This window comes from Castor canadensis, chromosome 16, assembly GCF_047511655.1.
Source record: "Castor canadensis chromosome 16, mCasCan1.hap1v2, whole genome shotgun sequence".
Taxonomy (NCBI): Eukaryota; Metazoa; Chordata; class Mammalia; order Rodentia; family Castoridae; genus Castor; species Castor canadensis.
In genome coordinates, this window is record NC_133401.1 from 31,628,144 (window position 1) to 31,648,921 (window position 20,778).

Genomic DNA, 20,778 nt, shown 5'->3' on the forward strand with positions numbered 1-20,778 from the left:
CTCACCTGGGCAGAGAACTCCAGGGAAACCTCTTTCCATCACCCTCAGTATTGCTCCAAGGTTCATTTGCACAACAAAATCTGACTTCAGGATCCGACACCATGTGTATGTGAGAGACCAGGCTATGAGGATTTGGATGAGAAACTCCACATCAAACCACAGCCAAATCAAACCACTCTGCTGAGGCACCAGGCAGACAGAAGTCAACACTAGGCACAGACTCACCCACAGTGACCAGTGCCTAAAGATCTCCATCATCACATCATGGTACAGGAGCCTCTGTCCAGGGCACAGCAGCCCCCACTCCTCCTGAGTGAAGTACACAGCCACATCATCAAAGGTTATCTGCTCCTGAAATGTTGCCCACATGTCTGCTATGCCAAGACTCTGATTCCAGCTAAGTTCCCACTGCAGAAAGAATGATACATCAGAAAGTGAGGATGGGCTCTAATGTAGATGGAGTTGTTCCTGATGGACTTCTAAGGGATACACTGGAGGTTTCCTAGGAGTTCTGGGTGTCTGCATCAGAAATTTCAGAGGGGAGCCCCCTTAACCAGTGAAATATTGACCCTCTAAGAATCTTTCTCTTTTCCCTTCCTTCCTCTCTTCCTCCTTCCCTCTCTTCCTTTTTTTCTCCCTCCTTCCCTCCTTCCTTCTTTTACTAACAGAGTCTAGCCCAAGCTGACCAAAAATTCTTGATCCTCCAGCATTCCAAGTGCTGGGATTACAGTCCTGTCACACAACACCTGGCTAGAATCTTATGCATTTCTTGATCAACTGTGATCTTCCTCCACGAGATCAAAGTGAACTTGGTATTAATGTGTGTGCTTTATGAGGATTCTTCTTCCTGTCTTGGAAACTATCAGGTGTAAAATGCTGATAAGGTTAACATTTACCAAGCATTCTGAACAGATTGGGTGCTGCACTGAGGAAGCACTTTACCTAATGGATATTTACTTAATCCTCATAAAGGTTTCAGGAAGTGTTCCTACTTCCCCAAATCTGTTTTGTCACATAGGAAGCCTGAGCTCAGAGAAGTCTACAACTTTGAGAACCATGGTTGTGCCGACTTTATAAAAATGAAACCTGATCTCTATCCAGATGATAGAAAGAACTAAACTGCTCCTTAATTGTGTGGTAGCTAGCCGGGTGCCAGTGGCTCACACCTATAACCTAACTCCTTGGGAGGCTGAGATCAGGAGGATTGAAGTTTGAAGCCAGCCCAGTCAAATAGTTCAAGAGACCCCATCTCCAAACTAACCAGAGCAAAATGGACTGGAGGTGTGGCCCAAGCAATAGAGTGCCAACTTTGCAAGTATGAAGCCCTGACTTCAAACTTCAGTCTCACCAAAAAAAAAAAAAAAAAAAGTTTGTGGTAGCTAAAGTCATTTAGAACCTTACTTTCCTTGCTGGAAGGTGTCCTTGCTTGTTGTTTTTTACAGTCTCTGTAGCCCAGGCTGCTCAAAAACTCGCAATCCTCCTGCCTCAGCCTCCAGAGAGCTGAGATTACAGGCTGGAACCACCATGCCCGTCCACTGATTGACTTAAGGGCTTTTAGGGAACGACTCGGGTTTTCTTCCTCATGTTTCCCTCCTCGTCCGAAATGCTGGGCTGCGTGGAAGTGAGGAGGAGGGAGGGGGTTGCTGGCGGTCAGTCTGGGAAAGTCACTCGGCCTGGGTTGGCGATGTGAACAAGGTGGTGTCCAAGAGCAGCCGTGGGGAGGAAGAAAGCGGCCACTCACCCGGGGGCGGGCTGCAGGGAGCCCCACGGCCATCCTCTCTTCAGACTTGCAGAGAGAGCGAGGTCTTAGGAAGGTGAGAGAGTCGTGGGTCTGTCTGTCCCGCCAACTCCCCGCTTTCCTCAACGCCGCCACCCCAGCCGCAGGTCCTCGCACCCGACACGCCCCCCGACTCGGCCTGCGAGATCCATTTGCATCAGACCGTCCCGGAGCCGCTGCGACTCCGCAGCTGGAAGGGCCTAGGCGGACAGGCCGAGCGCAACCCTCCACAGGCCTGGGTTAGGACCTCCTGGACAGCTATCCAGCAGTCCCTCACCACGGACCTCCGCGCTTGATGGAAAGTGGAACCACCATGGCCAGAAGCCCTCGCGCGGTGTGCTGACCAATGGCAGAGCGTAGCAGGGACTATGACGTATGGAGTATTCTGGGAGTGATAGTCCGTCGGGCCTGTCCGTCCATTTGTCAACCGTCTGCACAGACTACATTTCCCACGAGGCAATCTGGTAGCCACCAACTGGGGAGTGCGCGACGTGCCTTTACGGCAGACGGGTTCTCTGGGAGTTGCAGTCCTAGCTGGGGAGGCCTGTACTACAAACGGAGAGATGTATTCTCCTAAAGTCCTAGAAACCATCATCGGGCAGACGTCCAGATCTCTAAAAGTATTCAGTCGAAGACTCAAGGAGTGGACATTACTCTTGACTGCCCTTGGTTGCGAACGTTGGCCTCTACTCTGCGGAAGGCCTTCTAGGAGTTGTAGTCCATCGATTGTCTCGGCCTCTTCCCAGAGAGCTTTCTTGGACATGGACAACGCAGGACTACGTCTCCCAGAAGGCGCTGCGGCGACAGACTGAGCCCTGTGGGGCGCGGCTCTGCCAGAGAGGCTGGGGCTCCAGATGTGCAGATAAGTGTGTGCTATTCACCTTCCAGTCAAGTCTAAGACTCCCAAATAAAACAAGCCCAAAATGTACAAAAAAGACATGTTTATGGGGCTGTTTTGGGGGGTTGCGCTGTACTGGGGTTTGAACTCAGGGCCTTGCGCCAAATGCTCTACCACTTAAGCCACAACTCTAGCCTTGCCCCCTTTTTTTTTTTTTTTTTTTTGGTGAGACTGCGGTTTGAACTCAGGATTTCACCCTTGCAAATCAGGCACTCTACCGCTTGAATCATACTTCCCGTCCTACCCCTTTTTGCTTTAGGTCCCCCTCTACACCCTATGCAGACCTGGGAACACAGTCCTTATACCATTCACTCAGCTGGAATTATAGTCTTCAACTACCACACCCCACTTGTCTGTTGAGATTGAGGTCTGTCTATAACCCCCCCCCAATACACACCCTTCATCTTCCCCCCCACCCCACTCAACACCTCAGTACCTGGGAATACAGGCTTGAGCCACTGTACCTGACCCAAAAACAAATATTTAAGTTTTATGACAATATCTGTGCGTTTCTGTTGATTGGGTGAAGGCAAGCAGCATTCATAAATTATTTGGTACTTCATGATGTATGGAGTTTTTTTCAGCTAAATTGGAAACAGAGTCTTGGATTGCCTTTTCATGTAGACCTGTTCTTGCAGCTCCCCAAGGTGAGGTGTCCATGTGACTGAGATGAGGCCTCCTTCCCACATGAAATGTGGGCCTGTCACTGTGCTCTGAAGCTCAGCCAGGTACTTGCAGTGAGGAGTTTTTCACACACTTTTCACACTGCATGATTATGTCTCCCCTGCATTGGTCCCACCATGTTTCTGTACAGAGTGGATCCACCATTCCCTGTTCTTGTTTGCATATTTTATGAAGTTTTCAGAAAACGTTTTATTAAGGAGAATTTAAACATATACAAATCAGACAGCAGAGGAAAATGAGCTTCCATGTCCCCATGGACTCATGGCTAGTTCTCTCAAGCTATTCTGCCATTTTGTATCATTTGAAAACAAATCCCAAACTCTGTACCATTTCATGTACTTTATGTAATTCCAGAAGATAAAGACCATTTTCTAACATAGCCATAATCCTATTATTAAAACAAAAACCCAATAATAACTCCCTTATATCATGCATGATTTGGTGTTTCAATCTGTAATATCTCTTTGAATAGTTTGATCTTTTTAAAATCAGGATATAATAAAGTCCACATTTTGTAATTGATTGATAATTCTTTTTTAGTACTAGATTTATTGAAATATAATTCACCTATCATACAATTCATCCATTTAAATTTTGCAATTTAAATTTTTTGTTAAAAGTTTGCAACTTAATTGGTTTTAGTTTATTCACACCTTAGACAGATATGTGAGATGCAAGGTTTTCTCCTTACCTCAGAAGTGAAAAGAAGACCCTCCCCAGCTCAAGCCTGCTGAGAGAAACTTCAATAAAATCCTCTGAACCCTTTGCCTGTGTCCTCTGGGTTTCAAGAATCCAAAAATGGAAGCCTGACTGACTTGGAAACCTTAAGGCCAATATTGAAAGGGGATGCCACCAAGAACAAAATTAGGCAAGGTCACAGGAGGGAGTGGACACGTCCATGATGGTGGCCAGAGTTGACACCCATACACACCTGCCCCAAGATAGCAACTGAGTTTGTTAATAAAATAAGAACACTTGTTCATCCCACCTCCCAGATGCTCCATGAAAATGTGTTTGGAGAAGCGTATTTCTACCTTCATAGGTAAATGCTTTGCCTTTTCACAGAGAAGATCCTGAATACAGACACAGTGAAAAATACTCTAAGAAAAAACTCCTGATGCAGATTCTAATACAACCTCTGTGGCTCTGTGTTTCCCTCTGACCCTAATACACAAGTACAGGGGTCACCTGTGCATCCAAGCAACTCACCTGGACATCCTCCTTCAAATGGATGGGCATTCTGTTCCCAGAAGAGGCTTGAGGGTCAATCGTGCCTATGTGGACCAAATGGAATAGGCTCTCCAGGGTCTTCTTCCCTTGGAAGATGTCAAATTTTATAACTAAATCTCCATTGGCATCAAACATAATCTCACTCCCATCAGGAGTCTTGAAGTGCACCTTCCTGAGGTGATGAAGACGCTGGGGAGGAAAGGTAACATTGTGGACAATGGCCACAGGCTATTGGCTACTGCAATGAACAGAGGCAGCTCCAGGCAGGGCCAACTTATCCATTAGGATAAGGAGGCACAAGCAGTCTGTGATATTTGCAGAGGCTAACATGTTCTAAATTTAACTTCTTATAAAATCAGGAGAAAATTTTAATAAAGTAATGATGAATATACAATAATCCAGATTAAATTTATCTTTGTAACAAGGCACACATAAAGTTAAACATTAATATTTTTTTCATTGGAGAAAGAAAGCTAAAAATGTCACAATGTGGCCCTGACTCCAGGGACTCATTGGCTGTTCACACCCATCCTTGGCCTTTCCACAGCACTTGGAGTAGAATCCAAACCTCAGCAAGACTTCTACAGACTGGACCTGCCTAAACTATATCTCCCAATCATTTAACTGAGTGGCTCTTTCTCTGTCTCAGATAGGTGACTCTTCTTGCTTGTTTCTATGCTAGAGCCTTGACATGTGCTGCTGTTGCCATCTGGACCTCTATCACTCTCTTCCTGCATCAGCTTATTTTCATCTTCCAGTCTGGAGCTCAGATAGGTTCTCACAAATATGTTACTGACCTTCCAGTTCCTTCACTAACTCCCCATCTCATCTACTCTCATCTTCACAACACAAAAACTGACATGGCTATATTCATACTTTTTTTTAGATAAGGTCTTTCTATCTAAAGGTCTTTCTATGTCACCCACAAACTCACAGTCATCCTGCCTCAGCCTTCAGAGTGCTGGTGAATACTACCATACCTAACCTAATGCATTTTTTTAATATCTCTCTATACCAAAAAGCCAATAATCATCATTGTCCATCCCAGGCACCGTTTTATATGTGTGTGTGCGTGTGTGTGTGTGTGTGTGTGTGTGTGTGTGTGTGGCACAGTTTTATATATATATATATATATATATATATATATATATATATATATATATCTTTACTTTCACTCTGGGCCTCAATTGTCAACGTACTTTAGAGTAGGCTGGAGAAGGTGCTCTTGCTGCCTTCCTGTTTTACCTCCCATCAGAAAGTGATGATTGTGATAGAGGATGACAGCTAAAATCCAGAAACTTACAGACACTTGTGCTGCTCATAATGGGCCACTAGCCTGGCTTTACCAAGGTCAGTGTGCCCACCAACTTCAGGGTTCTTTAGAAATGGTCAGAAATTAATCCTACCTGTGATCCTTCCTCTCAGGGTGGCTGTGAAGGCCAAAGGAGCATCACCACTTGGTACATTCAATGGGAGATCCCACTGATTGAGCATTATATATATTTAAACATTTGGCAGAAGGGGTGAGGAAGCATATCTATGTGATTAGCAAGGGTGGGGAAAGACTGCAAGATACATTATTTTTTAAAGTAAGTTTGCATGACGTGTGTGATCATAGTACTGAAGTAGAGATGGACAAGAGGGCTTCTAGGGTCTGCAGAAGAAAACTGACCAGGAGCACAGCTGGACACAAACAAGAGCAGAAGGCACTTCCAATATAGACATGGGGAGGCCCAAGTATGGGAAGTCTTAGTTAATTCATGACCATATATCTGACAACCCTACATGCAAACAAAGTGGCCAGTTAGATGGGACTGAGGAAATCACTTTCTCACCAGCTCCTTCTTGGAGGAGATTTGGGGAATTGATTTCCCCTGAAGAGCATTGTGGGCAGGCACCTGTTGGTGTTGCTTCTGCTCACAAGTTCATGATCATACCCTAGGATCATCCATCCGTGCTGAAGGTCATGGTACCTAGGTATACAGAGAATCAGAATTATTCCTTCAGTTGGATTCTGTGGATGGCCTGAATTATAGTAAGAGAATGTAATTAATTCAGGATGTACTACATGCCAGGCTGTGTTCCAAGTGCTTAATGTACTTGGCTTCATTAATCCTCATAGAGATCCAATTAAGTAGAATTAACATTGTCTCTCCTTTGCAAATGAAGCACCTCAGAAACAAAGACTCAAGCTTAACAAGTTCTGCCAGATGGCTCCCCAGACAGCAGCAGCTACTAAGGCAGCCCAGCTTCACTCAGGGAGGGAATAGAGAGCCAGTAGGTCTACTAGGGATAACTTCCATCCCCAAGGTATTTTTTTGTGGTACTTGGGTTTGAAATCAGGGCCTCATGCTTGCTAGGTAGGCGCTGTACCACTTGAGCCACTCCACCAGCACCCAAGGTCTTTAAATGTACAGATACCATTATGTGCCAATAGCCTTAGGAAATGCCTATTGTTTCATTCGATTTTGTGATGAGGTTACTGATATTCATACATGGATGTAGAATTGCCAAAAAATATGCAGGAGTCTCAGTTAAATTTGAATTTCTGATAAAGGAATGACTGTTTGCCAGGCTTAGTGGCTCACATCTATAATCCTAGCACTCAGAAGCCAGAAGCCTGAGGATCATGAGTTCGAGGCCAGCCTGGACTACATACTGAGACCCTGTCTCAAAGGAGAGAAAAAAGAAAATGACTCTTTTTAGCATATCCTATGCAATATTTAGAATACACTAATACTAAAATGCATTTTATATTTATCTGAAACTCAAATCTCCAGCACATGTCTATTAAGACTATTCATTATCAAAACCTAAATTTGGGACACACACTAAAAACATCTATTTCCTGTTTATCTGACACTTGACTTACATTAAGCAGCCTGTATTTCCAAATTGAACAATCCCAATAAAACAAGACTTTTCTGGACAGACAGCAAACATGGACTCTGGACTCCTTATTAAATGTTCCTGCTAAGAGATATGCTGACTGCAAAGAGAAGGCATTCTTACTGAAGGACCCAGTCTTGACTCCAGCCCTGTATCTTAGCCAGAATAAGTGTCCTCTTGTCTATCTTTCCCTGAATCACCCATGTCATATGTTTCTCTCTCACCTGCCAGGGCTGGAAGTGCTGAGGGTCTGCACACATCCCACCTCTGTGCTCACAGGCCATCAAATTATGCAGGTTATGGGTGATTATGTAGGCAGCTGGGTAGGCAACATCAACTTCACTCACTTCCTGGAAAGGATACTCATGGCCTGTCAGACCCTCATTCCCTGTGCAGAGCCAGATACTTTCTACCACTGTGATGTTCCTACTGGACCAGGTGCACCTGAAGTTGGCCTCCCAAAACCCCTTTATAAACATGTCTTCTGGGGTCCGACTGGGGTGCAGGTGAGCAAGGAACCCAGGGAACCCTGTTGCCTGGTTGATGCGATGCTGAAGTCCAAATGAGCCCCACAGAATCTGGGAGATGCCTAGCACCATCAGGGCAATCACCATATGCAGTACATCCTTGCTGACCCAGATCTGGCCCATGACATGGAGGCCCAGCAAGTCCTGCAGGATGAGCTGGAAATTTAAGTTACTCAGAAATACCAGAACGACTGTGGCGATGCAACTCTGCATCTTCTGAACAATAGCTTCTATCTTCTCTGGGATTCCTGAGAAGGGATTTGGAGTTGAACTCAATACAGACACCAGCCTGGCTCAGTTCCTGGTTGACCAGTGAGCTGACCTGCTGTCCAAAGTCATCATTCTGGGCCAGGATGCCCACCCAGGACTATCCAAAGTAGAGCACTAGCTCAGTTACTGTATGGGAGGTTGTGAGGTCACTGACCATGGTCTGAAGGAAGGATGGAAACTGAGTCTTGTCGCTGAGGCTTGGCAGTGTGGATGAGTAACTGATCTGTTAAGGAAGGGCCAGGCAATTAAGAAGGGTAAAAACCAGGACTCAGCACAGTCTGATCATCAGGTTTCAACAAAGGAACTCAAGCAGAAATAGAACACAGAAAGGTTAGCCAATCTGCCCAGGTTGCATAAATGTGTTCCCAGTATTTTTGCTTGAAGTTCTGCATCCCAAGCATATCTGTGTTCCTACAAAAATGACCTCTGGTCACCTGAGTTGGGGCAGAGCTATAATCAAGCCATTTCTTGAACTGGTGGCATGGCTCAAGTAATAGAGTGCCTGCTTTGCAAGTGTGGAGCCCTGAGTTCAAGCCCCAGTCCCACCAAAAATGAGACAGAGAGAGAGATCATTTCTTGAGGACCATGAGAGACTGTTGAGACTGTTGTCAGATGGCCCAGTCCAAAGGGTCTCCAAGGCTAACAGGAGCTTTGTGAAGGTTTGAGGCTGTTTGGGAAGGAAGCCCCAGAATCTGCACCTCAAACCACCTCCCAGCTGATGACAATTCTCCATCTACACTTTTGAGTAGCAAAGTCCTGGATCACATTCTTTTTTAAATACCAATGCTTGAATCAGCATCGCCATCCTCTGATTACCTCATTTACCACCTAGTTGAATCTTTGCCATGTGAGCATTTCTTGTCATAGGAGAGTTTTCATGAGAGTTCTTGGACAAGATGCTTTGAGAGTTCTGGAGTTCACTGAGATGCTGTATGCCCCTCACTGGCTCAGTGCAGACAAAGCACCTGTGCCTCCTGAATAAGCCTGAAACTTACCTGATCAACTCAGCCTCCCACCTTTCCCACCTTATATTGTTTTCTATTTCTGCTTCTCAGCCAGGCTGAGTCTGATTCTGGTTTGCACAAGCCTGGTAGGTTATTCTTCATTGGTGATGACAATCATTTGAGATGAGCCCTTGTCACCTTGCCATTTTATGATCCTTGTGGTACCACATATGCCAAGGATTCTGATGTGTCAGTTTTCACTTGTTTGCTGCTCTGTTATGGAAGAGGCTATGCCATGTCCCAGAGGAGAAAGAGCCCTGTGTGATGTGGCCAGCAGAGTTCTGTGTCTGCATTTGCTTTGGGCCCATGGATGAGGTGCAGAATGCAATTTTTCAGTATCTGGATATCTAGAATGGATGAGTCTTGAACTTCCTTATCTGAGTGCAAAATCTTCTCCTACCATCAGAGGGTAGTAATTAAACTGGCTATAATGGTTATATTCTTAATGTAAAAGCTCAGACTTCATTTCACACAGGTAGGGTTGCCAGATTTTGCAAATCAAAATACAAGATATACAGTTACATTTGGAATTTAGATAAGCAATAAATACTTTTTAGGAAAATTTATTCCAAGAAACACACTTGTTACTCTTTAACAATAGTATTTTAATACAAATATTGGGACAAATTTATGCTAAATTTTTTCACTGTTTCTCTGAAACCTAAATTTAAGTGAGGATCCAGTATTTTATATAGAAACCCTGTAATATGGAAAATGATCTGGAATGGAGGTGTGGCTCAAGTGGTAGAGGGTCTGCTTTGCAAGCATGAAGCCCAGAGTTCAAACCCCAGACCCACCAAAAAAAAAAAAAAGATCTGTTAGGGGTTGAATCTGAGATATTCCCTGAAGGCTCAAGAGATAGGGGCTTAAATGACAACTGATGGCCTTTGGAGGTCATCCTGAGGGATCTGAACTAATCAATGGATTAATGCCTTCATGAATTCATAATATGGTATCATTATTGGGAGATGGTGGTGGAGAGTAGGAGGCAGAACCTAGTTAGAGGATATACATCACTGGGCCCATGATTTGAAAAAATGTATCTTGTCCCCTGACCCTTCCTCTCTCTGCTTCTTGGTCACCATGAGGTAAGCAGCTCTGTCTACCACACCCCACAGTATTTATGCTCTACTTCACTATGTGCCCAGAAACATCACAGTCATTAGCTTGGAGTGGACCTCTGAAAACATGAGCCAAAATAAATCTTTTCTCCTTTAAGTTGTTTCTCTGAGAATCTTATCACAGTGATGAAGAGCTAACAAAGTGCCTTTGGAAAGCATTTTGACAATTCATGAATTGGTTATATGAAATTGCCATTTGTCCCAGAATTTCTACCCATGTACCCAAAAGCATTGAAACTCTATAAACATACAAAAGCACGCATAAATGTTTACAGAAACAGCATCCCTGAGAGCCAAAAAGAGGAATGCTCAAAGACCAATGAACTGATGAATGGGACAAACAAAATGTGATGTATGTATACAATGGAATATTGTCGATAAAAAGAAGTGAAGCATGGATGAACCTAAAGACTTGCTCAATGAAAGAATAATATTGCTCAATGAACAAAGAATAGTCCATAAGACTATTATGTAATCCTATTCTTAGATATGTCCATAAAAGTCAAATCCAAAGCAAAAACAAAGTAGGTTAGTGGTTGATTTAGGGGAGGGAGTGATGGGATGTGGTGACCAATGGGATTGGAATTTCTTTACAAGGTGGGGGAAATATTCTCAAATTGATTGTGACAGTATTTGCAGAACTTAAATCATGCTAAACACCACTGAAGTATTTTCCTTAAATGGGTGAGTTGTGTTCTATGCAAATGAAATCTCAGTTCACTTGTTAAAAATATGAGATGTGCTAGGCATGACTGAATATGTCTATAATCCCATCTACATGAGATTCTGAGGTGGGAAGATCACAATCCTTGGCCATCTGGGCAAAAGCATGAGACCCTATCTTAAAAACACACAAAAAGCAAAAGAACTGGGAGATAGCTCAAGTGGTAGAGCACTTGCCTACATTTGCAGTGTCCTGAGTTCAATCCCCAATACCACACACACACACATATACACCCCTCTACATGTATATATGTATATGAGTTGAAAAGAAAAGGTGACAGTTGAGTATGATGGCCATTGTGGGAATGACACTGAGAGCCTGGATTCAGGAAACACCTGTGGGGTGGAGGTGAAGCTGATGGTATGAATGCAAATGCCTGGATTCAAATCCTAACTGCAACCCCACTCCCCCCTTCCAGTGGATGAGCTTGGACCCCTCAGTGATTGTTATCTAAAGGTCAATATTCTCTCAATGCAGTGGGATGACAGTTCTTTCAAAACAAGAGATGGTGAGGACAGTTATGTCAGGCATGGAGAGTTTAAACAAGGAACCTGGCCTCACAGTGGAGCTGCTCAATATTGTCCCCATCAGCATCAACCTCATTACCAGCATTATTGTATGGGAAAGAACAAGGACTCACCTGTGGAAACTTGTAGATCCCAAGAAGCCTAGCCATGGAGACAGACAGGGCTGACCATGTGTCCCCCACCAGGGCAGCCTGGGGGGTGGGCCAGACCCACACCTATAGTTTGAGATGGGCTCCTCCTGCCCCATGATAAAGCCCATCATCTCATGGAGGGTTCCATGCACTGAGTCCCCAGAGTTGCAGATGGAGAAGCCCAGTGTCAGGTTGGGAAACAGGTGGATATACCTGTTGATTTCCTTGATGGCAAAGACGAAACCCTGAGCCACCCAGTAGCCCCACATGGAAACACTGAGGGAAAGAGATACCATGTTCATCACTTAAGATGGGAGCAGATGAAGAAGGAATGAATACAGTCAGCGACTTCTAGGTATGTAAGTATATAGATAAGAGGAATGATAGCATTTCTCTCATATGATAGCAGCAAAATTCAGAAGGGGATAGAAGGTATATGGAGATATTAGTCAAAGGGAAAAAGTTTCAGATAAACATGAGGGAGATATTTCCAGATCTATTGCAAAGCACGGTTTTGACAATTAATAGTAATTGATATATATTTCAAAGTTCATAACAGAGTAGGTTATAAATGCTTTCATGACTAAAAATGGGCAAGTATGTGAAGTGATGGAAATATTGATTACTTTGATTTAGTCATTTTATAATACATACACTATATATTATAAAAATATCACATGGTACCCCCAACAAATATATAATTATTGTTCACTAAATTAAAATTTAACATACCAGGCTTGGGGAGTAGCACAAGCATAACAGTGTCTGCATAGCATGTATAAGCTCCTAGGTTCAATTCTCAGTACCGCTAAATAAATAAATAACATGGCAGTATCAACAGATGGTGAGAGTATGGAACTGCAAGTCTCTGGTGGGAATACAAAATGGTTACAGTTATTTTGGAAAACACTTTTTTAGTATTTTCAGACTGTTTCTCACTAAGTAGCTCAGGTTAACCTGAAACTCATGACCCTCTTGCCTCAGCCTCCCAAGTGCTGGGATAAGTTATGTTCTACCACACCCAGCCACTTTGGCAATTTTTAATAAAACTAAACATAAACATTTTTTAAAGAATAGTCAAAGGGACTGTCTTGGGAACTCCTGTCTGCAAACAAAGGTTGGGAAAGACAATGCAGATCGTGTCAATGGGAAAGAAGGGAATACAGGAAGAGAAGAACCTCAGGGGCTGATGACTCAGGAAAAGATTCATTCATTCCACGTTTATTGACTGAAAAAAAACAAATATACCTAGGCCCCGTTCTAAGCGCCAAGGGTAAACAAGAGAGAGAATTTCTGTCTGACCCATGGAATCCATCCAGTAGAGATCCAGTAGAGGTCATATCACATGACCATCCGGCATTTCAGGGTCCGGTGCAGACAAGAAAGAAAAAAAAAAAAACTGAGAGAGATGCTGAGAAATCAGCAGACCCACGGGATTCAGAAAGACAATATGACCCTAGACATCCAGCTAGGATTCTAAGAATCAGCCACTACCTGAGGCTTCAGGAAACCCACTTGAAGGCCCTGTGAGCATTCATCACATCCATCCCACACAACACTTATCTTGAATGGGCCAGCCCAGCTGGTGAAGCTGTGAAATCCAATAAGGTAACATTATAGAATTGGAAGATGGAGAAGCTGGCTCCCACTACCACATCCCCTGGACAATTAAAGTGGGGACTCGTCCATGGCAACTGCCATCATGTTTGTCTAGAAATGGTGGCCCTGGAGACAGAGTTCAGGAGAGTGGGAAGCAGGGCACACAGCCACATGCTTGCCATGGGGCTAGACAACCAGGGACATTACAGCCCCTATGTGGGACCATGCTGGGCAGTGACAAGGGCTTTTATCTGGGGTTTTCCCATCCACCTAAGACCTGGTGCTAGGGCCACACTGGGAATTCCAGGCTTGCAGACCATGGGGAGAACAGAGTTCCTGAGCTGGCACTGGGTGGTCAGTAAATCCCAGGATCATTAAAAGTTTTACTTCTTTCATTTGTAACTTAGTGCCCTTCTACAGCTAGAGTCACTGCTCTAAGCATCATCTGCAGGCTTCAGAGAAGGAGTCAGTGGTCCTGACAGCATCCTGAGGAGGCTGCAAGCCAAAGAGCAGCTGTGCTCAAGGTCCCCAAGTCACTTTGTCGGAAAGAGGTCCTAGGAGGACACAAGAGGCAGAGCCCAACACCTGGTGCTTCACCTGGCAACAGCAGGAGATAGGGACGTCCCCAGAGCTGCAGGTGGCCCAGGGCCACAAAGCCCAGGGTCTCAGGAGGGACAGGACATGTGCAGTCCCAGCTCAGCTGATGCATTTCTGATGTTAGGGAGGCCAGGGTCAGGCAGGGTAGGAGTGCTAGGCTGTGAAAAACTCCCCAGCAAAGAACAGGAGAGTTGATCCTTACAATCCCATAAAACGTGGCCAAAGCTCTCTGTGCCAGAAGGAAGATGCTCAACATTCTCAGCCTCAAGAACACACAGCCTCAAGAACAGGTAAAGGAGACACCCGTTCATATCTACTAGGGTGGGTATAATCTCTTTTAAACAAGAAAATAAATGTTGGTGGGGATGTAGAAGAATTGGAACCCTCACACATTGCTGGTAGATGAATGTAAGATGATGCTGCCACTGCAAAACAGTCTTGACTGAACGTGTTCCTGCATGCTTGTAATCCCAGTGTTCAGGAAGCCAAGGCAGTAGGATCACAAATTCACAATCAGTCAGGATTGCATAGCAATATTCTGTCTCAAAAAACCACAAAGATAGGACTTGGGGTGTGGTTCAAGTGCTAGAGTGCCTGCCTGGCAAACACAAGGCCCTGAGTTCAAACCCCAGTGCCAGCAAAAGAAAAGAAAAAGAAAAAGAAATAACCTTGTACATATTCAAAATGTGAAACATTGTGTTATTATAGGAGCCATAACTCCTTTGCTCAGTACATACCATGTTAGTCAGACCTTTTGTCACTGAACCAAATACCTGACAAAAACAACCTAGGAAGGATTTTTTTTTGGCTCACAGTTTCAGAGGTTTCAGTCCATGCTTGGCTGGCTCATTGCTGTGACCCTGTGGTGAGGAAGAACACCATGGCAGCAAGACCATGTGGGGGAGCAAAGTAGCTTACCTCATGGCAGCCAGGAAGCAGAGAGAGAGAGCAAGAGAATAAGTGATCCAGGCAAAATATAGACCCCCAAGGACAAGAACCCAATGACCTACTTCCTCCAGATAGGCCCCACTTCCTAGAGTTTTCATCACTTTTCTTTTTTTTTAAGTGTCAGAAATTTTTTTATTCTTCTTATTTTTTATTTTTATTATTCATATATGCATACAATGTTTGGGTCATTTCTCCCCCCTGCCCCCATCCCCTCCTTTACCACCCACTCCGCCCCCTCCCTCTCCCCCCTACCCCCTCAATACCTGGCAGAAACTTTTCTGCCCTTATCTCTAATTTTGTTGAAGAGAGAGTATAAGCAATAATAGGAAGGACCAAGGGTTTTTGCTAGTTGAGATAAGGATAGCTATACAGGGAGTTAACTCGCATTGATTTCCTGTGCATGTGTGTTACCTTCTAGGTTAATTCTTCTTCATCTAACTTTTTCTCTAGTTGGCCTCAGTTGCTTTAAAGTATCTGCTTTAGTTTCTCTGTGCTGAGGGCAACAAATGCTATCTAGTTTTTTACGTGTCTTACCTATTCTCATACCTCCTTAGTGTGCTCTCGCTTTATCATGTGATCAAAGTCCAGTCCCTTTGTTGTGTTTGCCCTTGATTTAATGTCTGCATATGGGGGAGAACATACAATTTTTGTTCTTTTGGGCCAGGCTAACCTCACTCAGAATTATGTTCTCCAGTTCCATAAATTTACCTGCGAATAATAACATTTCATTTTTCTTCATGGCTGCATAAAATTCCATTGTGTATAAATACCACATTTTCTTAATCCATTTGTCAGTAGTGGAGCATCTTGGTTGTTTCCATAACTTGGCTACTGTGAATAGTACTGCAATAAACGTGGGTGTGCAGGTGCCTCTGGAGTAACCTGTGGCATAGTCTTTTGGGTATATCCTCAAGAGTGGTATTGCTGGATCACATGGTAGATCAATGTTTAGCTTTTTAAGTAGCTTCCAAATTTTTTTCCAGAGTGGTTGTACTAGTTTACATTCCCACAAGCAGTGTAAGAGGGTTCCTTTTTCCCCCCATCCACACTAACACCTGTTGTTAGTGGTGTTGCTGATGATGGCTATTCTAACAGGAATACAGGGGTAACAGGAATCTTAGTGTGGTTTTAATTTGCATTTCCTTTATTGCTAGAGATGGTGAGCATTTTTCATGTGTTTTTTGGCCTATTGAATTTCTTCTTTTGAGAAAGTTCTGTTTAGTTCACATACCCATTTCTTTATTGGTTCATTAGTTTTGGGAGAATTTAGTTTTTTAAGTTCCCTGTATATTCTGGTTATCACTCCTTTGTCTGATGTATAATTGGCAAATATTTTCTCCCACTCTGTGGGTGTTCTCTTCAGTTTAGAGACCATTTCTTTTTATGAACAGAAGCTTTTTAGTTTTATGAGGTCCCATTTATCTATGCTATCTCTTAGTTGCTGTGCTGCTGGGGTTTCATTGAGAAAGTTCTTACCTATACCTACTAACTCCAGAGTATTTCCTACTCTTTCTTGTATCAACTTAAGAGTTTGGGGTCTGATATTAAGATCCTCGATCCATTTTGAGTTAATCTTGGTATAGGGTGATATACATGGATCTAGTTTCAGTTTTTTGCAGACTACTAACCAGTTTGCCCAGCAGTTTTTGTTGAAGAGGCTGTCTTTTCTCCATTGTATATTTTTAGCACCTTTGTCAAAGATAAGTTGCTCATAGTTGTGTGGCTTCATATCTGGATAATCTATTCTGTTCCACTGGTCTTCATGTCTGTTTTTGTGCCAGTACCATGCTGTTTTTATTGTTATTGCTTTGTAATATAGTTTGAAGTCAGGTATTGTGATACCTCCTGCATTGTTCTTTTGACTGAGTATTGCCTTGGCTATTCGTGGCCTCTTGTGTTTCCATATAAATTTAACAGTAGATTTTTCAATCTCTTTAGTGAATGTCATTGGAATTTTGATGGGAATTGCATTAAACATGTAGATTACTTTGGGGAGTATCGACATTTTTACTATGTTGATTCTACCAATCCATGAGCAGGGGAGATCTCTCCACTTTCTATAGTCTTCCTCAATCTCTTTCTTCAGAAGTGTATAGTTTTCCTTGTAGAGGTCTTTCACATCTTTTGTTAGGTTTACACCTAGGTATTTGATTTTGTTTGAGGCTATTGTAAATGGAATTGTTTTCATACATTCTATTTCCGTTTGCTCATTGTTAGTGTATAGAAATGCTAATGATTTTTCTATGTTGATTTTATATCCTGCTACCTTGCTATAGCTATTGATGATGTCTAGAAGCTTCTGAGTAGAGTTTTTTGGGTCTTTAAGGTATAGGATCATGTCGTCTGCAAATAGAGATATTTTGACAGTTTCTTTACCTATTTGTATTCCTTTTATTCCTTCTTCTTGCCTAATTGCTTTGGCTAGGAATTCCAGTACTATGTTGAATAGGAGTGGAGATAGTGGGCATCCTTGTCTGGTTCCTGATTTTAGAGGGAATGGTTTTAATTTTTCTCCGTTAAGTATAATGCTGGCTGTAGGTTTGTCATATATAGCTTTTATAATGTTGAGGAACTTTCCTTCTATTCCTAGTTTTCTTAGAGCTTTTATCATGAAATGATGTTGGATCTTATCAAAGGCTTTTTCTGCATCTATTGAGATGATCAAGTGGTTTTTGTCTTTGCTTCTGTTAATGTGGTTTATTACGTTTATTGATTTTCGTATGTTGAACCACCCCTGCATCCCTGGGATGAAACCTACCTGGTCGTGGTGAATAATCTTTTTGATGTGTTGCTGAATTCGATTTGCCATTATTTTGTTGAGGATTTTTGCATCAATGTTCATTAAGGAGATTGGCCTATAGTTCTCCTTTTTGGAGGTGTCTTTGCCTGGTTTTGGGATAAGTGTAATACTGGCTTCATAAAATGTGTTTGGCAGTTTTCCTTCCCTTTCTATTTCATGGAACAGTTTAAGGAGGGTTGGTATCAGTTCTTCTTTAAAGGTCTGATAGAATTCAGCAGAGAATCCATCAGGTCCTGGACTTTTCTTTTTGGGGAGACTCTTGATTGCTGCTTCAATTTCATTTTGTGTTATAGGTCTATTCAGGTGATTAATTTCCTCTTGGTTCAGTTTTGGATGATCATATGTATCTAGAAATCTGTCCATTTCTTTTAGATTTTCAAATATATTTGAATATAGGTTCTCAAAGTAGTCTCTGATGATTTCCTGGACTTCCATGGTGTTTGTTGTTATCTCCCCTTTTGCATTCCTAATTCTACTAATTTGGGTTTTTTCTCTCCTCATTTTAGTCAGGTTTGCCAGGGGTCTATCGATCTTGTTTATTTTTTCAAAGAACCAACTTTTTCTTTCATTAATTCTTTGTATGGTTTTTTTGGTTTCTATTTCGTTGATTTCAGCTCTTATTTTTATTATTTCTCTCCTTCTATTTGTTTTGGGATTTGCTTGTTCTTGTTTTTCTAGGAGTTTGAGATGTATCATTAGGTCATTGATTTGGGATCTTTCAATCTTTTTAATATATGCACTCATGGCTATAAACTTTCCTCTCAAGACTGCCTTAGCTGTGTCCCATAGGTTCCGGTAGGTTGTGTTTTCGTTTTCATTGACTTCTAGGAACTTTTTAATTTCCTCTTTTATTGCATCGATGATCCATTCTTCATTAAGTAATGAGTTATTTTTTTTAGTTTCCAGCTGTTTGCATGTTTTTTGTCTTTGCTTTTGTTGTTGAGTTCTACTTTTACTGCATTGTGGTCAGATAGTATGCATGGTATTATTTCTATTTTCTTATATTTGCTGAGGCTTGCTTTGTGCCCTAGGATATTATCTATTTTGGAGAAGGTTCCATGGGCTGCTGAGAAGAATGTATATTGTGTAGAGGTTGGATGAAATGTTTTGTAGACATAGGTCCACTTGATCTATTGCATATTTTAGATCTTGGATTTCTTTATTGAGTTTTTGTTTGGATGACCTATCTATTGTGATAATGGAGTGTTAAAGTCTCCCACAACCACTGTGTTGGCGTTTATATATGCTTTTAGGTCTTTCAGGGTATGTTTGATGAAATTGGGTGCGTTGATATTGGGTGCGTACAGATTGATGATTATTATTTCCTTTTGGTCTATTTCCCCTTTTATTAGTATGGAATGTCCTTCTTTATCTCATTTGATCAATGTAGGTTTGAAGTCTACTTTGTCAGAGATAAGTATTGCTACTCCTACTTGTTTTCGGGGGCCATTGGCTTGGTAAATCTTCTTCCAGGCTTTCATCCTAAGCATATGCTTATTTCTGTCGGTGAGATGAGTCTCCTGTAAGCAACAAATTGTTGGATCTTCTTTTTTAATCCATTTTGTCAAACGGTGTCTTTTGATGGGTGAATTAAGTCCATTAACATTAAGTGTTAGTACTGATAGGTATGTGGTGATTCCTGCCATTTAGTTATCTTAGTTGTTTGAAGGTTTGATTGTGTGTACCTAACTTGATGTTACTCTCTACTGTCTTGCTTTTTCTTATCCTGTGGTTTGGTGCTGCCTGCCTTTTCATGGTTAAGTTGGGTGTCACTTTCTATGTGCAGGATCCCTTGCAGAATCTTTTGTAATGGTGGCTTTGTGGTCACATATTGTTTTAGTTTCTGCTTATCATGGAAGACTTTTATTGCTCCATCTATTTTGAATGATAGCTTTGCTGGGTAGAGTATCCTGGGGTTGAAGTTATTTTCATTCAGTGCCCGGAAGATCACACCCCACGCTCTTCTTGCTTTTAATGTTTCTGTTGAGAAGTCTGCTGTGATTTTGATGGGTTTACCTTTGTATGTTACTTGTTTTTTCTTTCTTACAGCCTTCAATATTCTTTCCTTAGTTTCTGAACTTGTTGTTTTAATGATGATATGTCGTGGAGTAGTTCTATTTTGATCTGGTCTGTTTGGTGTCCTGGAGGCCTCTTGCATGTGTATGGGAATATCTTTCTCTAGATTTGGGAAATTTTCCGTTATTATTTTGTTGAATATATTACGCATTCCCTTCGCTTGCACCTCTTCTCCTTCTTCGATGCCCATGATTCTCAAGTTTGGTCTTTTGATGGAGTCAGTGAGTTCTTGCATTTTCTTTTCACAGGTCTTGAGTTGTTTAATTAATAGTTCTTCAGTTTTTCCTTTAATTACCATTTCATCTTCGAGTTCTGAGATTCTGTCTTCTGTTTGTTCTATTCTGCTGGATTGACCTTCTGTTTTGTTTTGCAGTTCTGTTTCGTTCTTTTTTCTGAGGTTTTCCATATCCTGGCAGTTTTCTTCTTTAATGTTGTCTATTTTTGTCCTGAGTTCATTTATCCGTTTATTCATTGTGCTCTCTCTTTCACTTTGGTGTTTATACAGTGCTTCTATGGTTTCCTTTATTTCTTCTTTTGCTTTTTCAAATTCTCTATTTTTATTGTCTTGGAATTTCTTGAGTGTCTCCTGTACATTTTGGTTGACCCTATCCAGTATCATCTCTATAAAATTCTCATTGAGTACTTGTAATATGTCTTCTTTTAAATTATTCTTGTGGGCTTCATTGGGTCCTTTGGCATAGTTTATCTTCATTTTGTTGGAGTCTGGATCTGAGTTTCTGTTCTCTTCATTCCCCTCTGGTTCCTGTACTAATTTTTTGCTATGGGGAAACTGGTTTCCCTGTTTTTTCTGTCTTCCCGTCATTGTCCTTGGTGTTGTTACTGTCCCTGTACTGTGTGCAATTAAGTATTTTCTAGTTTGTAATAATAACAATGGTAATATTTAGAATGGAAGAGTGAGCTGAGATGGAAAGCAAGAAGTTAAGGAAAAGGGGAAAACAAATATACAGACAAGAGG

General features: G+C 42.2%; 2 protein-coding genes across 2 annotated transcripts in view; one reads left to right on the forward strand and one right to left on the reverse strand.

Annotated features, from left to right (window-relative positions):
- Positions 1-20,778, forward strand: part of LOC141410430 (uncharacterized) — a 589,957-nt gene that overhangs the window by 450,776 nt on the left and 118,403 nt on the right. The window lies entirely within an intron of this gene.
- Positions 1,935-12,051, reverse strand: LOC109680602 (vomeronasal type-2 receptor 1-like). The gene is given in 6 exon segments (XM_074058612.1): positions 1,935-2,531; positions 4,569-4,778; positions 7,703-8,264; positions 8,266-8,498; positions 11,765-11,848; positions 11,851-12,051. Coding segments are annotated over 6 exon segments (1,887 nt in total).